This window comes from Phoxinus phoxinus, assembly GCF_949152265.1.
Source record: "Phoxinus phoxinus genome assembly, chromosome: 16".
Classification (NCBI taxonomy): Eukaryota; Metazoa; Chordata; class Actinopteri; order Cypriniformes; family Leuciscidae; genus Phoxinus; species Phoxinus phoxinus.
The window spans coordinates 757,805-778,567 of NC_136891.1; the positions used below are offsets into that span (position 1 = coordinate 757,805).

The following is a 20,763-nucleotide window of genomic DNA, read 5'->3' on the forward strand; positions in this document are numbered from 1 at the left end:
ATCACATTAATAATAACATTAAAATTGGATAATATTTGAGGCTTTGAAGAGCTGGAAAAAGTATGAAGTGAAAGGTTGCATGAACCCTGAGATGAATAATGAAAAAAATAAACATTCTGCCACAATACCATGGTTACAGATGGTGTGTGTGTGTGTGTGTGTGTGTGTGTGTGTGTGTGTGTGTGTGTGTGTGTGTGTGTGTGTGTGAGATGTGCAGAGTGGAAGGCTTCATGGTGTGATCACATGCGTCACTAAAGCCGGCTCTCGCACCTGAAGTACAGCAGGTGCACGAACTCCTTCAGGATGGTGTACAGCTCCTCCGTGTTGATGTTGTACTGGACGACTCGGACGGCCTGGAGACACATCGCTTATTAAAGTCGCCGTTACATTGGATTATTGCATTGTTATATGATAATATGTGTGCACATCATTATTGGTGTAATAATGTTGAGAATAAGTTCCTCTTGCAGCATCTCTTCTCTGATGATGTGGGCGGGGCAACCTGTCACTCACATGACATCAGCCAATAGCAAACCACCACCATCCAATCAGATCTCCACAGACACAATCAAGCCCCGCCCACATGTGTTCTTGTTCGTGAAGCGCTTCGCCACACACACACACACACACACACACACACACACACACACACACACATTAGAAGAGAAAGGTGCATAACTTCCCTTCCATGCTGACTTTGACATAGATCATATTACTGTTTCAAGCATTTGTTACAGCACATGTTGTCTGATAAATATGATTATGTTGATTAATTATGATTATAAATGTAGATTATGAGACCTCTTGAGATCCAGGGTGTTTAATTTCACTGGGAATGATGAATCTCGGCCCAGTCTCTCCAGCAAAGCCACATCTACACATTACAAACACAAGAGAGCAAACCCAGATCAGCACAACATCTCCGTCTCTGTGATGAAGCATTACACTATACTTCTGTTAGTGATCAATGATCATCTCTTTAATAATGCACTGATGAACCGGGACGTGTAACTCATGCAGAACTCATATCGTATAATTTGACTAATAAAACTAATAACAAATTACTCTAATACTTTGCCTTTATTTACATTCTCTGAACGCGACGCACTAATAGTCAGTCACTTACTTCGTGTACGCCGCTCCTAAATCAATGACCACGGCTGTCTTCTCGCCTCCACTGCCCAGGCCTTCGAACAAGGGCATCTTACCGATAGAAATAATTTATCAACAGGGAAAAAAGGAGATTAATATTGTGTAAACACAGCGCTGACACTCATAGCATCAGAGAGAAGGGCGGGGTCCTTCACACAATGGCTGCCTTGCATTCGCCTGAATAAAAATAGTGTCTGCAACAGTAAATCATTTTACAGCAAACATTTTCTTCATGTTTACATGACCATTCTGTTGTGAAAAAAAATGGTATGTGTGCCGACATATCTATGTGTTTAATGAAAAGCGTTCTGCATGAAGTATCCGCTGATCTGAGACCAGTTCTTCACAGTTGACTGTCCGTTTGAATGCGTGGGATTTGTGCGGTGAGGCCGACCCCAGATCAGCTCTCCGTGGACACTTACAGCCTAAAAAATTAATACGACGAATCACTGCTTTTAAAGGGATAGTTCACCCAATATTAAAAATTCTGTCATCATACTCACCCTTCCAAACCTGCACGAGTTTATCTGTTCTGCTGAACACAGTGGAAGATATTTTGAAGAATGTTTGTACTGTCAAACAGTTGCTGCACCATTTTATGGAAGCTTTCTGTCCCCAAAGAATAGAACATTTTATAGAGATTATTGCGACTTTTTATCTCACAATTGCAAGTTTAAATCTTGCAATTCTTACTTTATTTCTTAGAATTGTGTGATTTAAAGTCAGAATTGTGAGATTTTTTTTCTTGCAATTGCGACTTTATATCTCGCAATTCTGACTTTAAATCTTGCAATTCTGACTTTATTTCACGCAATTCTGACTTTATATCTCGCAATTCTGACTTTATATCTCGCAATTCTGACTTTATATCTCGCAATTCTGACTTTATTTCATGCAATTCTGACTTTATATCTCGCAATTCTGACTTTATATCTCGCAATTCTGACTTTATATCTCACAATTCTGACTTTATATCTCGCAATTCTGACTTTATTTCATGCAATTCTGACTTTATTTCATGCAATTCTGACTTTATATCTCGCAATTCTGACTTTATAACATGCAATTCTGACTTTATATCTCGCAATTCTGACTTTATATCTCGCAATTCTGACTTTATATCTCGCAATTCTGACTTTATAACATGCAATTCTGACTTTATAACTCACAATTCTGACTTTATAACATGCAATTCTGACTTTAAATCTCGCAATTCTGACTTTATATCTCGCAATTCTGACTTTATATCTCGCAATTCTGACTTTATATCTCGCAATTCTGACTTTATAACATGCAATTCTGACTTTATATCTCACAATTCTGACTTTATAACATGCAATTCTGACTTTATATCTCGCAATTCTGACTTTAAATCTCGCAATTCTGACTTTACATCTCACAATTCTGACTTTATAACATGCAATTCTGACTTTATTTCACGCAATTCTGACTTTATATCTCGCAATTCTGACTTTATATCTCGCAATTTCTGACTTTAAATCTCGCAATTCTGACTTTATATCTCACAATTCTGACTTTATAACATGCAATTCTGACTTTATATCTCACAATTCTGACTTTAAATCTCGCAATTCTGACTTTATATCTCACAATTCTGACTTTACATCTCACAATTCTGACTTTATAACATGCAATTCTGACTTTATAACTCACAATTCTGACTTTATATCTCACAATTCTGACTTTATAACATGCAATTCTGACTTTATATCTCACAATTCTGACTTTAAATCTCGCAATTCTGACTTTATATCTCACAATTCTGACTTTACATCTCACAATTCTGACTTTATAACATGCAATTCTGACTTTACATCTCACAATTCTGACTTTATAACATGCAATTCTGACTTTATTTCACGCAATTCTGACTTTATATCTCGCAATTCTGACTTTATATCTCGCAATTCTGACTTTAAATCTCGCAATTCTGACTTTATATCTCACAATTCTGACTTTATAACATGCAATTCTGACTTTATATCTCACAATTCTGACTTTAAATCTCGCAATTCTGACTTTATATCTCGCAATTCTGACTTTACATCTCACAATTCTGACTTTATAACATGCAATTCTGACTTTAAATCTCACAATTCTGACTTTATAACATGCAATTCTGACTTTATTTCACGCAATTCTGACTTTATATCTCACAATTCTGACTTTAAATCTCGCAATTCTGACTTTATATCTCACAATTCTGACTTTACATCTCACAATTCTGACTTTATAACATGCAATTCTGACTTTATATCTCACAATTCTGACTTTACATCTCACAATTCTGACTTTATAACATGCAATTCTGACTTTATATCTCACAATTCTGACTTTATAACATGCAATTCTGACTTTATATCTCGCAATTCTGACTTTAAATCTCGCAATTCTGACTTTATATCTCACAATTCTGACTTTATATCTCGCAATTCTGACTTTATAACTCACAATTCTGACTTTATATCTCGCAATTCTGACTTTATAACTCACAATTCTGACTTTATAACATGCAATTCTGACTTTATATCTCGCAATTCTGACTTTATAACTCACAATTCTGACTTTATAACATGCAATTCTGACTTTATATCTCGCAATTCTGACTTTATATCTCGCAATTCTGACTTTATATCTCGCAATTCTGACTTTATATCTCACAATTCTGACTTTAAATCTCACAATTCTGACTTTACATCTCACAATTCTGACTTTATATCATGCAATTCTGACTTTATATCTCACAATTCTGACTTTAAATCTCACAATTCTGACTTTACATCTCACAATTCTGACTTTATATCATGCAATTCTGACTTTATATCTCACAATTCTGACTTTACATCTCACAATTCTGACTTTATATCATGCAATTCTGACTTTACATCTCACAATTCTGACTTTATATCATGCAATTCTGACTTTATATCTCACAATTCTGACTTTATATCTCGCAATTCTGACTTTAAATCTCGCAATTCTGACTTTATATCTCGCAATTCTGACTTTATAACATGCAATTCTGACTTTATATCTCACAATTCTGACTTTATAACATGCAATTCTGACTTTATTTCACGCAATTCTGACTTTATATCTCGCAATTCTGACTTTATATCTCGCAATTCTGACTTTAAATCTCGCAATTCTGACTTTATATCTCACAATTCTGACTTTATAACATGCAATTCTGACTTTATAACTCACAATTCCGACTTTATATCTCACAATTCTGACTTTATATCTCGCAATTCTGACTTTATATCTCGCAATTCTGACTTTAAATCTCGCAATTGTGACTTTATATCTCACAATTCTGACTTTATAACATGCAATTCTGACTTTATATCTCGCAATTCTGACTTTACATCTCGCAATTCTGACTTTATATCTCACAATTCTGACTTTATATCTCACAATTCTGACTTTATATCACGCAATTCTGACTTTATATCACGCAACTCTGACTTTATATCTCACAATTCTGACTTTATATCTCACAATTCTGACTTTATATCACGCAATTCTGACTTTATGCAAATAGTGAACATGCCAAATAGTTTTATCATTAAACAAATACTTGCCTATAGGCTATTTAATGGTGCAATGTGTATAATATTTAGCGGCATCTAGTGGTGAGGTTGTGAATTGCACCCAACAGAAGTTACGGTGGCTGACAGGAAAATATGTTGTGGTCTGAGACAGCAGGGTAGCCAGGTAAACGTGTACTTAATCATTCAGTAAGACGATATGTTATTGCGAATATTATTACTTGTTCATCTTTGTGTCAGTGTTTTATTCGCTGACTGTAGCTTTAGCTTTTTAACTCGAAGAACAACACAGTGACAACAACAACAACGTTTGTCCGTTTAGGGCCACCGTAGAAACGTGGATGTGAGGGGACCCTATTTTTTTACAGTCTATGGAGGGGACCATAGACTTTACACACCACTGAACACATAGTTATGTTTATGATGTTGCATTTCTGTCAACAGATCCTCCTAAATATCACACAATGCACCTTTAAAAAATAACGAGGGCGTTAATGATTGAAGTTTCCCGCGCTGTCAGTGAGCTGGCTGTAGTCGACTGCGCAGACGCAGACGAGATTCAGGTCCAGAGAAACTTCAGTGGCACGAGCTGACGCACACGAGGAGCAACGAGCGCTTATAATGCCTCTCAAGCGCGGGAACGGGTGACTGAACACTGCGCGTGCACTGGACATGAGCCTGATCCGCGTTCACAGGTGAGGATCTGCGTCATTACTCTGATGATGTGCCATTGTGTTTGTTTACTTCATATTAAAGTTGTCCAGAAGGGCAGTCGGTGTTCGCGCGCTGTAGTGCACGTGACGCGGGAGCATCAGAATCACCATTGCGCGTTCACATATGGAGAGGAATTACGCAGCATATTATAACAGTGCCGAACCAGACATATGGAGATGTGAGGTGTGCAGTGACAGGGACCATGTAATGCATTAATGCACGCGTGTTATATTATATACATCACGCATTTGATTTATGATCAATAAACATAACTGCATGGAGACCTAATGGATGATATGATACAGCGGGGCGCATTGTCTCCGTGCTATTTTTAGACACTGGCAGAGAATTGCAGTAGTGTGTGTGTGTGTGTGTGTGTGTCAAGTTACTGCTGCAGAAAGAGCGAGGAAATGTAGACCAGGACAAAATGGTTGGTTAACTAGCAGCACAAAACAATACAATCTTGAATATACATCCAGCAATAATAATACAATAATGCAACAATTCTAGAGATTAATATGGTTGTTGTTGTTTATTACAGCCCATACTGATCATTTTGTGATGTACCAATATACAGAACCAATGTTTAATAATATTTTCTTCTTTAATACAATAAATAAATAATCATTGGAATACGTCAGTAAAACATATGCAGAATAATTTATTATAGCATAATGGATGCAATTAAACTTGAGCAAATTGCTCATTAATTATTTGCCTGTTGTTTCCTAGTCAAATGTTTCTTTGTAATGTATCGTCTTCATAAAAGCACCGTTATAGACATGGCAGATTATTTTAAAGTGTTATAAATCAATCAGGTCAACGAGTGGATCTCTGAGCTGAGTGAGCGGAGGCGGGGCTCATTTGCATATTCATAGAACCGCACATACTAAATGAGGCAAGGGTGTCGAGTTAAAGATGAGTTTTAAGGGATAAAATTATTGACTACAAACATTTGCCGGTCCCCTTTGACTTCTATATATTGCTTCAAATAAACGAATCGCGGATGAAAACTTAATAAAATATGAGACACGTTCAGCTGTAATAGTGTCATTATTCAGATCAATGTTGATTCAGATCAGTTCAGTAATGTTCAATATCTGATATACTGCATATGAACATCTGTAAATCACGGCACACTGGATTCCTTCCACTTGCTCCTGTTTCTAGGAAGTGTGCTTGAGCCGCTCACGCTAACTTCGCCTTCGGACTTGGTGCGCTAGTGACGGATCCGCTATGTTGAGGTTGCGGAGTCTCCTGTTGGTGGCGCTGTGTTTCTCTGCTGTGCCGCGGGAGACGCTCGAGGAGTCGATGGATGAAGACACCAGGACTCGCTCACTCGACTCATTCTCCAACTCATCCTTGTTGACCATCAGCTCACAAAGTCCCGAGACGGCTCACACGCCTGATCCGAGAGTCGCGCGCGGGGAAGCCGACGGGATCCGCGAGGGGTTCGGCAGAGCGACGGCGGACGGACCCGAGCGAGCGCGCCACACCACGGACTCTCTCCCGTGCTCTCAGGCGACGTGTTCTCCGAGAGCCGACACACTCCAGACTCCTTCGGACTCGCTGACCGGCGCTCCCGCTGACTCGTCCGGGCCGAAGCTGCTGGACGCGGCCGATACCTGGACGGAGCCGGCTCCTCTGCGGGCAGGTCAGTGATCCACACGCACTTGCTGTGTGAACAGTCCTGCACACGATCTGAACAGGTTAATGGTCCTGTAATAACAGTCACACTTGTGCTGCTCGCTGTACATGAGAGTTTCCTCTAGTGGAGGCGTTCGGTACTGCAGCCGAACAACATCTCACTGAGAGATCATTTACTGACACATCACACTCACATCTCACACTACTGGTGCACACTTATGGCTTTGATTTACTCAGTTTTAGAGCAAAACATGTTTAAGAAAATATATATTTCATATAAAAATTGAAAATAGTTTTTTTGTGAATTTTTCATATTAAACGTAAAATTCTGTAACTTTTTTAAAATTCACTTTTTAAAACTGTTTCCTCTTCATCAATAATCTGCAAGTGTGGTGTGTGTAAAGAGATCAAACTTCAGTCTGTCGCTCTAAAGCGTTCGAGATTTACCAGTTTAAACTGGACATTTATCTTCAGATCTACACTCAAAAAGTGAATAAATGGATTATAAATACAGTGTAAATATAATTTAGTACCATAAATCCCCTAAAAATACAAAATATTAAATAAAAAACATTATCAAACTAAAATATAGTACATTAATTACATTGAAATAAAATAATTAATTTCGGTCATTTTTGACCGACACACGAAGAGCTCCAGATTCTGGGGGCGCTGCAGGAGAGAGTCAGTCCCATAGACCCGCATGTTAAACTGCAGTTCCTCCACTGGCCACTAGAGGCGCTGCAGGAGACTCAGTCCCATAGACCCGCATGTTAAACTGCAGTTCCTCCACTGGCCACTAGAGGCGCTGCAGGAGACTCAGTCCCATAGACCCGCATGTTAAACTGCAGTTCCTCCACTGGCCACTAGAGGCGCTGCAGGAGAGACTCAGTCCCATAGACCCGCATGTTAAACTGCAGTTCCTCCACTGGCCACTAGAGGCGCTGCAGAAGAGACTCATAGACCCGCATGTTAATATCCTCAACTCTACAGCAGAATAAACATGTTCAGTCTGGTGCAGAAAGTGCTTTTGGTCTATAAAGCTGATCTTGCTCTTCATGACGACTGTGAGCGGGTGAATATTTTTATAACTCATCCGTTTAAATTATATTAAGCCTTAAAGTTGTGCATAATTAAGGGCGTGGCCACTTGAGTGACAGGTGGATTGCTGCTGATGTCACTACTAGCGTTAGTCTGCTAGCGTTAGCGTCACGTCACCTCAGCTAATCCGCCTCGCCGCACATGTTCGTTTATACGGGAGTGACGCGCGGCCAAGATGGCGACCGCCGGCTCCGCCCACTTCGGCTTCAGATACGCTACGGGTGACGTCACACACACTACACACACATTTACATACAGTCTATGGTTTTAACGTTAAACAACCCAAAGGAACTGTGTATCTGTCCATGAGGTATTCTGCCAAAGAACAGAGCCAGTAGTTAGAATACGAGAGTTCTGGTTCTGGGCTGAACACGAGCATTAGTAGAGTAGCACTCCCAGCGGACGCGGACGGCAGCCTAATTACGTTCTATTTTGAGTCGCACTGGAGGACAGTGCGAGAGGAGCGTCTGCACGTTCATTATTCATGCTAGCAGCTCGGGGTTTGATGTTCCTGGCTTTGCATTTCCCCTTGCAGAGGAAGTGAGCGTGCTGGAGCTGGGCACCGAGGCCACCATGCCGTCCGAAGACCTGCCTCTGATCTTCGAGGACGTCGCGTCGCCATCCGTCGTGTCCGTCACCGCGGCGCCGGCTGCCGTGACGACGGGAGGCACGGAGCGAGTGGTGTCCATGGATACGGTGCACACGTCCTCTGATGTCCTGCTCTCAGGAACGCCGGACTGGCAGACGTCTGGAGCCAGAGCCTCCGTCACAGAACCTGATGCGTCACTGGAGCGAAGTGAGAATGCTTCCAAATCATATAATAATAATAATAATAATAACTAGATGAGTAAAGGTTGATGACAAACTTAAAAAAAAAGAGCCAGGTCTGAAAGTTTAAAAAAACTTTGAAGAGCTTGAAGTTTTTACTCCAAGAGAGTAAAATATGTTACTAGCACGTTTTAACAGATTGCTAACGTGTTTTATGTTGCTATTGCTAACATGCTATTGTTTATTGTTAGCATGTTGCTAACAAGATTTTACATGTGGTTATCATGATTAGCATGTTGCTAGCATTATTTAACACATTGTTAGCTTTTTTTAACATGTTGTTAACATGATTTAACAGATTGTTAACATGTTTTAATATGTTGCTAATATGATTTAGCACACTGCTAGCATGTTTTAATATGTTGCTAACATGATTTAACAGATTGTTAGCATGTTTTAACATGTTGCTAACATGGTTTTACATGTGGTTATCATGATTAGCATGTTGTTAGCATTATTTAACACATTGTTAGCTTTTTTTAACACATTGCTAACATGATTTAACAGATTGCTAGCATGTTTTAACATGTTACTAATATGATTTAGCACACTGCTAGCATGTTTTGGCATGTTGCTAACATGATTTTACATGTGGTTATCATGATTAGCATGTTGTTAGCATTATTTAACACATTGTTAGCTTTTTTTAACACATTGCTAACATGATTTAACAGATTGTTAGCATGTTTTAACATGTTGTTAACAAGATTTTACATGTGGTTATCATGATTAGCATGTTGCTAGCATTATTTAACAAATTGTTAGCTTTTTTTAACATGTTGCTAACATGATTTATCATGTTGACATGATTTAACACATTGCTAACATGATTTAACAGATTGTTAGCATGTTTTAACATGTTGCTAATATGATTTAGCACACTGCTAGCATGTTTTAGCATGTTGCTAACATGATTTTACATGGTGCTTTCATGAATTAACATGTTTCTAACGTTTTAGCACATTGATAGCATGACTTAGCATGTTGCTAGCATGAATTAACATGTAGCTAGCATGATTTAGCTTGTTGTTAGCATGTCCTAAGCTAGTTGCTTTCCCAGTGATAGATACGTAGTGGATGTAGCTTAAATACTTATAGAGTTAATGAATTAAAGTTTTCACCCCTTCAATATAAGTCTATAGCATTTTATAATCGTCACTTTTAGGAAAACCGCAAGTCGGATCGGTTAGAAAAGATATAGAACAGGTCAAGCTAACATAATTACATAAGAACTAAACATTAGATTAGAAACCTCATATCAGCTTCTGCACGATGAACGCATGTGTTTTGGTAAAGCGTTCTGATTGGTCCTGCAGACGATGACATCACACAGAGCTCAGTCACCCATCAGACTCTGGCGGTCGTTCACGCGGATCTGGAATCTAAAGGTTGGTGCGCGTGCGTATAGCGTAAAGCGCTAGTTTCTGACACGCCGCGAGCTGAACCGCCGTCTCTGTCTTACAGAGGAGCCTGAGGAAGACGAGGAGGAGGAGTCTGAGGAGGAGAGTGAAGAGGACCTGATGGAGAGCACCCTGGCTCCACACACGCGGCCGCCGTACAGCCTGATCCCCCCTCCCCCCGTCTGGGTGCAGCGGAACCAGGGCCTCGGTGAGAACGCACACACTGCCCTGCTAGCGCGAGTCGCGCGGGAGCTTCACTACTAACGCTCTGTGTTTGCTGTGTGCAGTGCGGAGCTGGGTGGAGCTGATCCGAGAGAAGGTGCGCGTGTTCACGCTCACATTAGCGCTCGTTCACGAGCCTACTCTACTCACCTTGGTTAACAATGTGCTAAAAAGGCTAGCAACATGTTTACTAATGCTAGCAATGTACTAAACTTGTCAACAATGTTATTTCATTCTAATTCATCTTAACAACCTGGTAAAACATGATAACAATGTGTTTAAACATGCTAATTCATGCTAGTGATATGCTAAAACATGTTAGCAACATTCTAATTCATGCACACAACATGCTAATTCATGCTAGTGACATTAAAACATGTTAATTTATGTTAACAATGTATTAAAACAAGCTAAAAATGCTAATTAATTCTAATTTGTGTTAGCAATGTATTAAAACAAGCTAAAAATGCTAATTAATTCTAATTTGTGTTAGCAATGTGTTTAAACATGTGAGCAATATGCTAATTCATACTAATAATGTGTTAAAACATGCTAACAATATGTTAGTAATATGCTTATTATTTATGATTCATGTTAACAACATGTTAAACATGTTAGCAACAAGCTTATTTTAATGCTATTAACATACTAATTCGTACTAGCAACGTTTTAAAACATGCTAGCAATGTGCTAATTCATGGTAGCAACATGATAATTCATGTTAACAATGTGCTAAAACATAATAGCAACATTCTAATGCATACATGCAACGTGCTAAAACTTGTTAATTCATGTTAACAATATGTTAAAACATGTTAATACGTGGTAGTAAAATGTAAAACATGTTAATTCATGTTAACAATGTGTTAAACCATGCTAACAATATGCTAATTCATTTTAATTTGTGCTAGCAATGTGTTAAAACATGTTAGCAAAATATTAAAACATGTTAATTTATACTAGCAATGTGTTAAAAACTGCTAACAACATGTTAATTCATGTAAGCAATGTGCTACAACATTTTAACAACATGCTAAGTCATGCTAGCAACATGTTTTTACTGCATGTTTGATCAAATAAAGGCAGCTTTGGTGAGCTGTTGATTGTCCCGCTGCAGGCTGGTTACGTGTCGGGGATGCTGGCGCCTGTGGGCATCGGGATAGCTGGCGCTCTTCTGCTGGTCGGTGCTCTTTACAGCATCAGACTGATCCACCGCAAGAGGAGAGACAGCTTCAAACACCAGAGGAGGAAGGTACGCGGCAAGAGTCAAGCGTAGCATCACATCATGACGTCTCAATGTTACATAATGTACACACTGATTCTACCACTCGAGGCCGTGGAAAGCTTCAGCAGATTAGCTTGAGTACTGACGGTTTTAATCTTGTGACTTTGCTGCACATGCTAGCAGTGAATTGCTACATGCTAATTGCAATTAGCTTAGGGTTAAAACATGATAAAAACTAAATGTGCTAGCACTACCATAATGTTAGCAACAGGCTAATTGTGTTAGCATCTTGATAAAACCATGCTAACAACATGCTAATCATGTTAGCATCTTTGATAAAAACATGCTAGCAATATCCTCTTCATGTTAGCATTATGCTAACAAAATGCTAAGCATGCTAACATCTTGTCGAAAACATGCTAACAACATGGGAATCATGTTAAATGCTAATCATTTTACCATCATGTTAATCATATTATCAACATGTTAATTGTTACCATCTTGCTAAAACATGCTAGCAACATGGTAATCATGTTAGCATCTAGCTAAAAACATGTTATCAACATGCTCATAATGTTAGCATCTTGCTAAAAACATGCTAGCAACATGTTCATTATTTTACCATCTTGTTAAAAACATGCTAGCAACATGCTAATCATGTTAGAATCTAGTTAAAACATGCTATCAACATGTTCATAATGTTAGCATCTTGCTAAAAACATGCCAGCAACATGTTTATTGTGTAAGAGGAGAGAGTGTCAAACACCAGAGCCGAAACACAGGCAAGAGAGAATGAAGTCTCAATGTTGCATAATGTCCAAACCAAATCAGCAGATTAGCTTGAGTACTGATGGTTTTAATCTTGTGACTTTGCTACACATGCTAGCAGTGAATAGCTACATGCTAACTGCAATTAGCTTAGGATTGAAACATGATCAAAACAAGTCAAAATGTGCTAGCATCATGCTAGCAACATGGTAATCATGTTAGCATCATGCTAGCAAAATGCAAATCATATTAACATCTTGTTAAAAACATGCTAGCAACATGGTAATTGTGTTATCAATCTATAATTAGAGGCCGTTGAAAGCTTCAGCAGATTAGCTTGAGTACTGATGGTTTTAATCTTGTGAGTTTCTTCACTGTTCGTCCTCCTCAGCCGCCCAGAGAAGTGCGTAGCGGCCCGGACAACGCCATGCTACTGGCCGACAGCTCCGAGGACGAGTTCTGACCCGCTGGCAGCGTCAGTCCTGATCAGCACTCCACACTAGCGTCTTCAATGGCATCGACACTCTTTTCAGAAGCCGCGTGTAAGATGAACATTTGAGCTGCTCAGTGTTTAATGATGAGTTTAAGATCCTCCTAATGTGTTAGAGGAGGAGTTCACTTCAGAACCAACATTCCCTGATCGTTTACTCTCCGCACGTCATCCCAGATTCATGTTAGCAATGTACTAAAACATGCTAGCAACATGCTAATTCATACAAGCAACGTGTTTAAACATGTTAATTCATGCTAGCAATGTGCTAAACATGCTAATTCATACAAGCAACATGCTAAAACATGTTAATTCATGCTAGCAATGTGCTAAAACATGTTAATTTATGCTAGCAATTTAAAGCTTTGATCACAGGAATTAATTACACTTAACTATTGTCAGCTGACTGAGACTCGTGCGTTTTATTAACTAATTTCAAAGAAATACCTTCGACCCGCTAGACCGTTGAAGTCACTATATGGAGAACATCTGGAGTGTGTTCCTCACACACCTGCATTTCTGTTCCACTGAAGAGAGAAACACATGAACATCTGGGAAGAGTAAATGATCAGGAGATTATAACTCTGAAGTGAACTCCTGCTTTAGGAAAAGCCACTCGGATGAACAGTCATTATCATCACTCAGAACAGTTTCATGTTTAGCGCGTGTGCGTGTGTGTGTGTGTGTGTGTGTGTGTGTGTGTGTGTGTGTGTCTGTGTGTGTGTGTGTGTGTGTGTGTGTATTGAAAGACACGTTCAGGTTTCTGTGCCAGACGCCGTCATTAGTTCAGAAACGTGTGGAGATCATCATCAGATCATCATCAGATCATCAGAATCATGAATCAACAGTGTTGTGATATAATAGTGCGTTCATTCAATCTCCAGATTTCTGCAAGCGTTATCTACAAACTAAAGTACATCACCAGGCATATTATAGTTTAATTTAGCAAATATTAAATGATTGCATATTAAAATGTTATCAAAATGAACAACCGCGTGTCGGGTGAAAGATCTGCTCGTGTTTAAACTTGCGCTCATGTGCTTCAGTTCTTATCGAAATCAGCATTTAAACATTATTCTATATTTTATATGAATGTATAATGGACCTCAAGTATTTATTTTGAATCGTGTTGTTGGTTATTCTCACTTATATTCGCAGCACATCATGACATGGAAGTTGTTTTCACTGTAAATATGATCGTTATGATGCCAAATGTTGTTTTAATGACAATCAGATCTATATGAACTCATGTACAATCTTTCGTCAAACTCCAGGCTTGTTATTCTTAATTGCTTCTTACATTTGTATTTATTTATTAAAGTTGTGAAATATCTTTGCCGTGTCTTCTTAGAAATGTACATGGAGCCATGAGGAATTCATCACTGTAAATATGACAAAAATAAAGTATTAAATCATTTACGTTTGGAGTCGATTATTTTGGTTTCATAACATAATCTCGAGACGTTTTCCTGATTAAAGTGAAGTTTGTGTCTCAGATCTGCTGGAAACTGACCATAACTAACTCTCACACACACACTCTCACACACACACACACACACACAAGCACACACACTCACACACACACACACACACACTAATCTGGGCCATTTCCGTTGATCTACTTCTCAATGCTGATTACCAGTTTAGATTCTGTAAAGGATAATTACATACAATACATAACATATAGACACACACACTCTCACTCCCTCTTATACACACACACACTCTCATACACACACACTCACACTCTTACACACACACACACACACACTCTCTCTCTTACACACACACACTCACTCTCTTACACACACACACACTCTTACACACACTCACTCTCTCTTACACACATTCACTCTCTCTTACACACACACACTCACTCTCTCTTACACACACTCACTCTCTTACACTCACTCTCTTACACACACACACACACTCACTCACTCTTACACACACACACACTCTTACACATACACTCACTCTCTCTCAAGCACACAGACATACACTCACTCACTCACTCACTCTCTCTCTCTCTCTCTCACACACACACACTCACACACACACACAAATAGGATAAAGGATAGATACACAATCACGACTCCTGACGATCTGATAACTCTAGTCTCTCTCACTCACTCACACACACACACTCACTCACTCACTCACTCACTCAGAGATCCACTGGTGGACGATCACACGTTGATCTGATTGGTTACAAGGTAGTGTGTGACGTCAGAAACACCAGCGATTTCACACCGTGTTTTTGAGACTGTCTTTGGTTCACTGCAGTTTTAAGCAGAAAATACTCAGCAATGCTGTCCACTTATGAACTTACACATGGTGTGTCTAAGTTAAACGTTTAAAACATATTAAAAACACCACAAATTACACACTACACAACATTAAAAACTTGATTTTCACCACAGGAGGACTTCAACGATATAGGATAATTAATAAAAGTCTAACTTCTGAAGTCCTGAGAGCGATAAAACTGCTCACCTGTGTTCTGAGGCGACGGTCTGAATCCAACGGTCGTCGTGACGTCATCGCGTAGTGATCAGAAGAGCGACAGCGGCCTCTAGCGGTCGACGCGTGCAATCTCACCTTCGTTATCCAGACTTGCTGATTGTTTATTAGTGTGAACACCATCTTACAGCAGAAATATGACCGTACATATATGAAATTATATGTAATTTTGTTGACAGTGTCACCGGTGCGCCCACCGCCATTAATCCTATACTAAACCTTAACTAATCTTGACAAACTGTATATCATTTGATAGCGTACAATCTAAAAATAAAGATATCAACCTCAAATTTGGAACAGTTTGTTCAGATTTATGGCTTTGATTTTCTTGCAGTTTTAGAGTAAAACATGTTTTGTCAAATATATATTTTATATAAATATTATATTCTTACATTTGACATTTTTATTTAAAAATAAATAAATTTTCACTTTAAGAAATTTAACTTCTACAATAATCTGCCAAGTGTGTTCTTTAAAACAAGACCAGCCGTAGGTCTATATTAAAAGCATTTATGTTTGGATTGTGCATTTTCTAGTCAATGCGGGGACAGGTGGCAGTAACAGGTTAAATTGTCTTCAATCTAGAAATGCATATTTATACGTGAACTAATATGTAAAGAATTAAACATATGCATTTTGAAAAGATCACTTTTATTCACGTGATGATGATTTGTGATTGTCAGTGCACCTTGGGTTTAAGCATCAGTTTGGTACGTACAAGTTTAAGTGCAATGTGGCAGTGTGAAAGGTCAAAGGTCGGGATTCGTGTCTGAGATAGAGCTTTTATTCAGTGGGTCAAACACAAGGTGCAGTATCGTCACATCTCACTCGAAAGCAACAGAACGACAACACTCAAAGAAACTGTTGATCAATCACGAGTTCTTCAGGACACACGCGGCCCTCACACTGGACTGAACACACACTGGACCCCTGCGGTCCACAGTCCGAACCCTGCTAGCCAACATTTGTAAACTTCGACTAGTGTAAACCTGAGCTGAGTGAGCGGAAGACGTGGACGCCGTCGGTGTGGGAGACACGGAGATCAGCAGATCTGAAGAACAGAGACTCGGAGGAACATGTCCAGATCACAGACACGTCGACCCAAGCCCGCTTCATCCTTCCCTCGGGCCACTGACCCCAAACTCTCTTTACCGGGTGTTCAGCAGAGGGGTCTGGACCCCAGGACACACACACACACACACACACACACACACACACACACACACACACACACACACACACACAAAAAACGTTTTTAAAAAGTAAGAAATTCTTCCCTCGCAAATCAAATCGACCCTTTAGGAATGAATGGAATACTTCAGAACACACAGGAAAACCCTAACAAAATTCAAACTAAAAATGCTATAAAAAAAGATTTTATAATGTCTACATGTGTATCGAATGCATACTGGAGCTAACCGGCTTTAGGACCCAGAGGAACAGCTCATCTGCTCCATATAGCGATATAAGGCCAGTCATGAAATATCATATCATATTATTATTGTTCCACAAGAGGTCGGCAAACACACACAATGTAAGATAGAGTAAAAGGGTTATGCATGAAATAGTGAGTTATTTTGAATTTAAGTTGAAAGAATGAGAGGAATGTGATTACATTACTATTTACTTATTATTTATTGATCAAATCTAGTAATTTAAAGGTAAATAAATAAAAAAAATTGCATAAAAAACAGAAGAAATGTCAAAATAAGCTTTCTGGGCAAAAAAGAAAAAAAGAGAAGTACAATTGTAGGGCTTGGGCTCATTATGACCCGAGGGAAGGATGAAGGTTAAAGGTCATAACTCATCTTCACGAAGCTCTTTTCTGCGCGGACACTGGGAGTCAGCAGCTTCTGAGTGTTAGGATGTTAAACGCGGCGCAACGCACCAATGCAGCATTTTAATATCAGTGCATAAAGCATCATATAACTTGACATATGGATTTAAAAAAACAAGTTGTCCTTTGCAAGGAAAAGAGCTGCATCAAGAAGATGCGTTTCTTCAAACGTGTCCTTTTATTTAAAGTTCCACTGGAAAACTAAGTGCATACAGGTTCAGGATGAGCAACGACTGTTGATGGGTATTGCATTAATATGCAGCGATTCTAGTGTACTAGAAATAAACCTGATTCATGCCTAACCGTCTCATAATATCAAGAACACGATTTAGGGCAATTCTATGGAAGCTCGTTTCCACCACAGAATGGAAAATTACAAAGGTAATCACGACTTTTTCTCACAATTGCGAGATGTAAAGTCAGAATTGCGAGATGTAAAGTCAGAATTGCGAGATGTAAAGTCAGAATTGCGAGATGTAAAGTCAGAATTGCGAGATGTAAAGTCAGAATTGCGAGATGTAAAGTCAAAATTGCGAGATGTAAAGTCAGAATTGCGAGATATAAAGTCAGAATTGCGAGATGTAAAGTCAGAATTGCGAGATGTAAAGTCAAAATTGCGAGATGTAAAGTCAGAATTGCGAGATATAAAGTCAGAATTGCGAGATGTAAAGTCAAAATTGCGAGATGTAAAGTCAGAATTGCGAGATGTAAAGTCAGAATTGCGAGATGTAAAGTCAAAATTGCGAGATGTAAAGTCAGAATTGCGAGATATAAAGTCAGAATTGCGAGATATAAAGTCAGAATTGCGAGATGTAAAGTCAGAATTGCGAGATGTAAAGTCAGAATTGCGAGATATAAAGTCAGAATTGCGAGATATAAAGTCAGAATTGCGAGATATAAAGTCAGAATTGCGAGATGTAAAGTCAAAATTGCGAGATGTAAAGTCAGAATTGCGAGATGTAAAGTCAGAATTGCGAGATGTAAAGTCAGAATTGCGAGATAGAATTGCGAGATGTAAAGTCAGAATTGCGAGATGTAAAGTCAGAATTGCGAGATGTAAAGTCAGAATTGCGAGATGTAAAGTCAGAATTGCGAGATATAAAGTCAGAATTGCGAGATGTAAAGTCAGAATTGCGAGATGTAAAGTCAGAATTGCGAGATGTAAAGTCAGAATTGCGAGATGTAAAGTCAGAATTGCGAGATATAAAATCAGAATTGCGAGATGTAAAGTCAGAATTGCGAGATATAAAGTCAGAATTGCGAGATGTAAAGTCAGAATTGCGAAATGTAAAGTCAGAATTGCGAGATGTAAAGTCAGAATTGCGAGATGTAAAGTCAGAATTGAGAGATATAAAGTCAGAATTGCGAGATGTAAAGTCAGAATTGCGAGATATAAAGTCAGAATTGCGAGATGTAATGTCAGAATTGCGAGATGTCAGAATTGCGAGATATAAAGTCAGAATTGCGAGATATATAGTCAGAATTGCGAGATATAAAGTCAGAATTGCGAGATGTCAGAATTGCGAGATGTCAGAATTGTGAGATGTCAGAATTGCGAGATGTCAGAATTGTGAGATATAAAGTCAGAATTGCGAGATGTAAAGTCAGAATTGCGAGATATATAGTCAGAATTGCGAGATATAAAGTCAGAATTGCGAGATGTCAGAATTGCGAGATATAAAGTCAGAATTGCGAGATGTCAGAATTGCGAGATATAAAGTCAGAATTGCGAGATGTCAGAATTGCGAGATATAAAGTCAGAATTGCGAGATGTCAGAATTGCGAGATATAAAGTCAGAATTGCGAGATGTCAGAATTGCGAGATATAAAGTCAGAATTGCGAGATGTCAGAATTGCGAGATATAAAGTCAGAATTGCGAGATATATAGTCAGAATTGCGAGATATATAGTCAGAATTGCGAGATGTCAGAATTGCGTGATATAAGGTCAGAATTGCGAGATGTCAGAATTGCGAGATGTCAGAATTGCGAGATGTAAAGTCAGAATTGCGAAATGTAAAGTCAGAATTGCGAGATGTCAGAATTGCGATAAAAAAAAGGTCAGAATTTCAACTTTATTTCTTGCAATTATTATTATTATTTTTTTCTCAATTCTGACTTTATAACACGCAATTCTGACATTATATCTCGCAAGACTAAGAAATAAAGTCAGAATTGCGAGAAGTAAGCTTGCAATTGTGAGATAAAGTCGCAACTATGTTTTAAAATGTTTATTTCTGAGGCGGACAGCAGCTTCCACCGCATTCGGCTTCATCGGCAGGGTGGAAACCAGGATCGGTGGTAAACTGAGGTCTGTTCTATAGTTCGTGAGGTAAAGTAGAGCGGTTCAATCTCTAAACCCTGCAGTACGAAGCGTTATCGAGCGCTTAGCTTATAATGCTCGGATGCACAGTGCGACGTGTGCAGGCGTGTGTGTGGCGACTGTCGGCTACACTTTATACAAATAACTTTCATCAATAGCATTTGATGCATTAATGACATGCATCCGGCGTGTCATGCTGTGCTGAGGTGTGTCGTCCACATGGCACTCTAATAACTCATATAAAAATGCATTAACTCATTTAAAAACATGTATCGCTCGAATGCAATGCAAAGTCGATTTGGAGTCAATTTTGACATTCTCAAAGACTACCAAGATTTATATATATATATATATTTTTTTTGAGACGTTGATTTGAAGTGTCAGTTTTCTGACAACCACTAATATAATTAGATTATAATTATCTGTTCATGACACATTGATGAAAGTTACCATAAAGCGCTGCCGCCTTTCTGAAGCGAAACAATCAGTGAAGTTCAGCGTGAAAGAAAGAATCATCGTTAGCATCATCGTTAGAAATCATCGTTAGCATCATCGTTAGAATCATTGTTAAGAATCATCGTTAGAAATTATCGTTAGGAATCATCGTTAGAATCATCGTTAAGAATCATCGTTAGAATCATCGTTAGAATCATCGTTAGAATCATCGTTAAGAATCATCGTTAGGAATCATCGTTAGAATCATCGTTAGAATCATCGTTAGAATCATCGTTAGAATCATCGTTAGAATCATCATTAGGAATCATCATTAGGAATCATCGTTAGAATCATCGTTAGAATCATCGTTAGAATCATCGTTAGCACCAGGGAGATCGTAGACGGTAACGAAGCGCCGGAGTCGTACATTCATCATACGGGACGCGTGTCGTCGGCACAGTGAGGCTCTTCAACACACTCTCCTGGACTCAAATCATACACAGAAAATAATATATTCATATTTATAT

At 38.8% G+C, this 20,763-nt stretch overlaps 3 protein-coding genes across 6 annotated transcripts in view; 1 reads left to right on the forward strand and 2 right to left on the reverse strand.

The window, feature by feature from the left end:
- actr10 (actin related protein 10) overlaps positions 1-1,345 on the reverse strand; it is a 14,209-nt gene extending 12,864 nt beyond the window's left edge. For both annotated transcript variants that reach the window (XM_079638987.1, XM_079638986.1), the window contains exons 1-3: positions 1,127-1,345; positions 802-874; positions 271-353 (exon numbers count right to left, since the gene is read on the reverse strand). In XM_079638987.1, the coding sequence (XP_079495113.1) occupies positions 271-353; positions 802-874; positions 1,127-1,203 (233 nt within the window). In that variant the 5' untranslated portion in view covers positions 1,204-1,345. The remainder of the gene's footprint in view (positions 1-270; positions 354-801; positions 875-1,126) is intronic.
- Positions 1-20,763, reverse strand: part of LOC306983387 (uncharacterized protein) — a gene marked incomplete at its 3' end in the record, with an annotated part of 471,868 nt that overhangs the window by 154,638 nt on the left and 296,467 nt on the right. The gene's annotated exons all lie outside the window — the stretch shown is intronic.
- On the forward strand, positions 5,255-14,538 carry armh4 (armadillo like helical domain containing 4). Of its 3 annotated transcripts, XM_079639511.1 has the most exons (8): positions 5,255-5,419; positions 6,609-7,092; positions 8,722-8,982; positions 10,331-10,402; positions 10,479-10,622; positions 10,702-10,733; positions 11,754-11,888; positions 13,021-14,538. In XM_079639511.1, the coding sequence occupies exons 2-8, from the start codon at positions 6,675-6,677 to the stop codon at positions 13,090-13,092; spliced, it is 1,134 nt and encodes a 377-aa protein (XP_079495637.1). In that variant the 5' UTR covers positions 5,255-5,419; positions 6,609-6,674; the 3' UTR covers positions 13,093-14,538. The 3 variants fall into 3 exon arrangements, with proteins under 3 accessions (XP_079495637.1, XP_079495639.1, XP_079495638.1); XM_079639513.1 differs by lacking the exon at positions 10,702-10,733 and having other exon boundaries at positions 5,257-5,419; XM_079639512.1 differs by lacking the exon at positions 10,331-10,402 and having other exon boundaries at positions 5,257-5,419.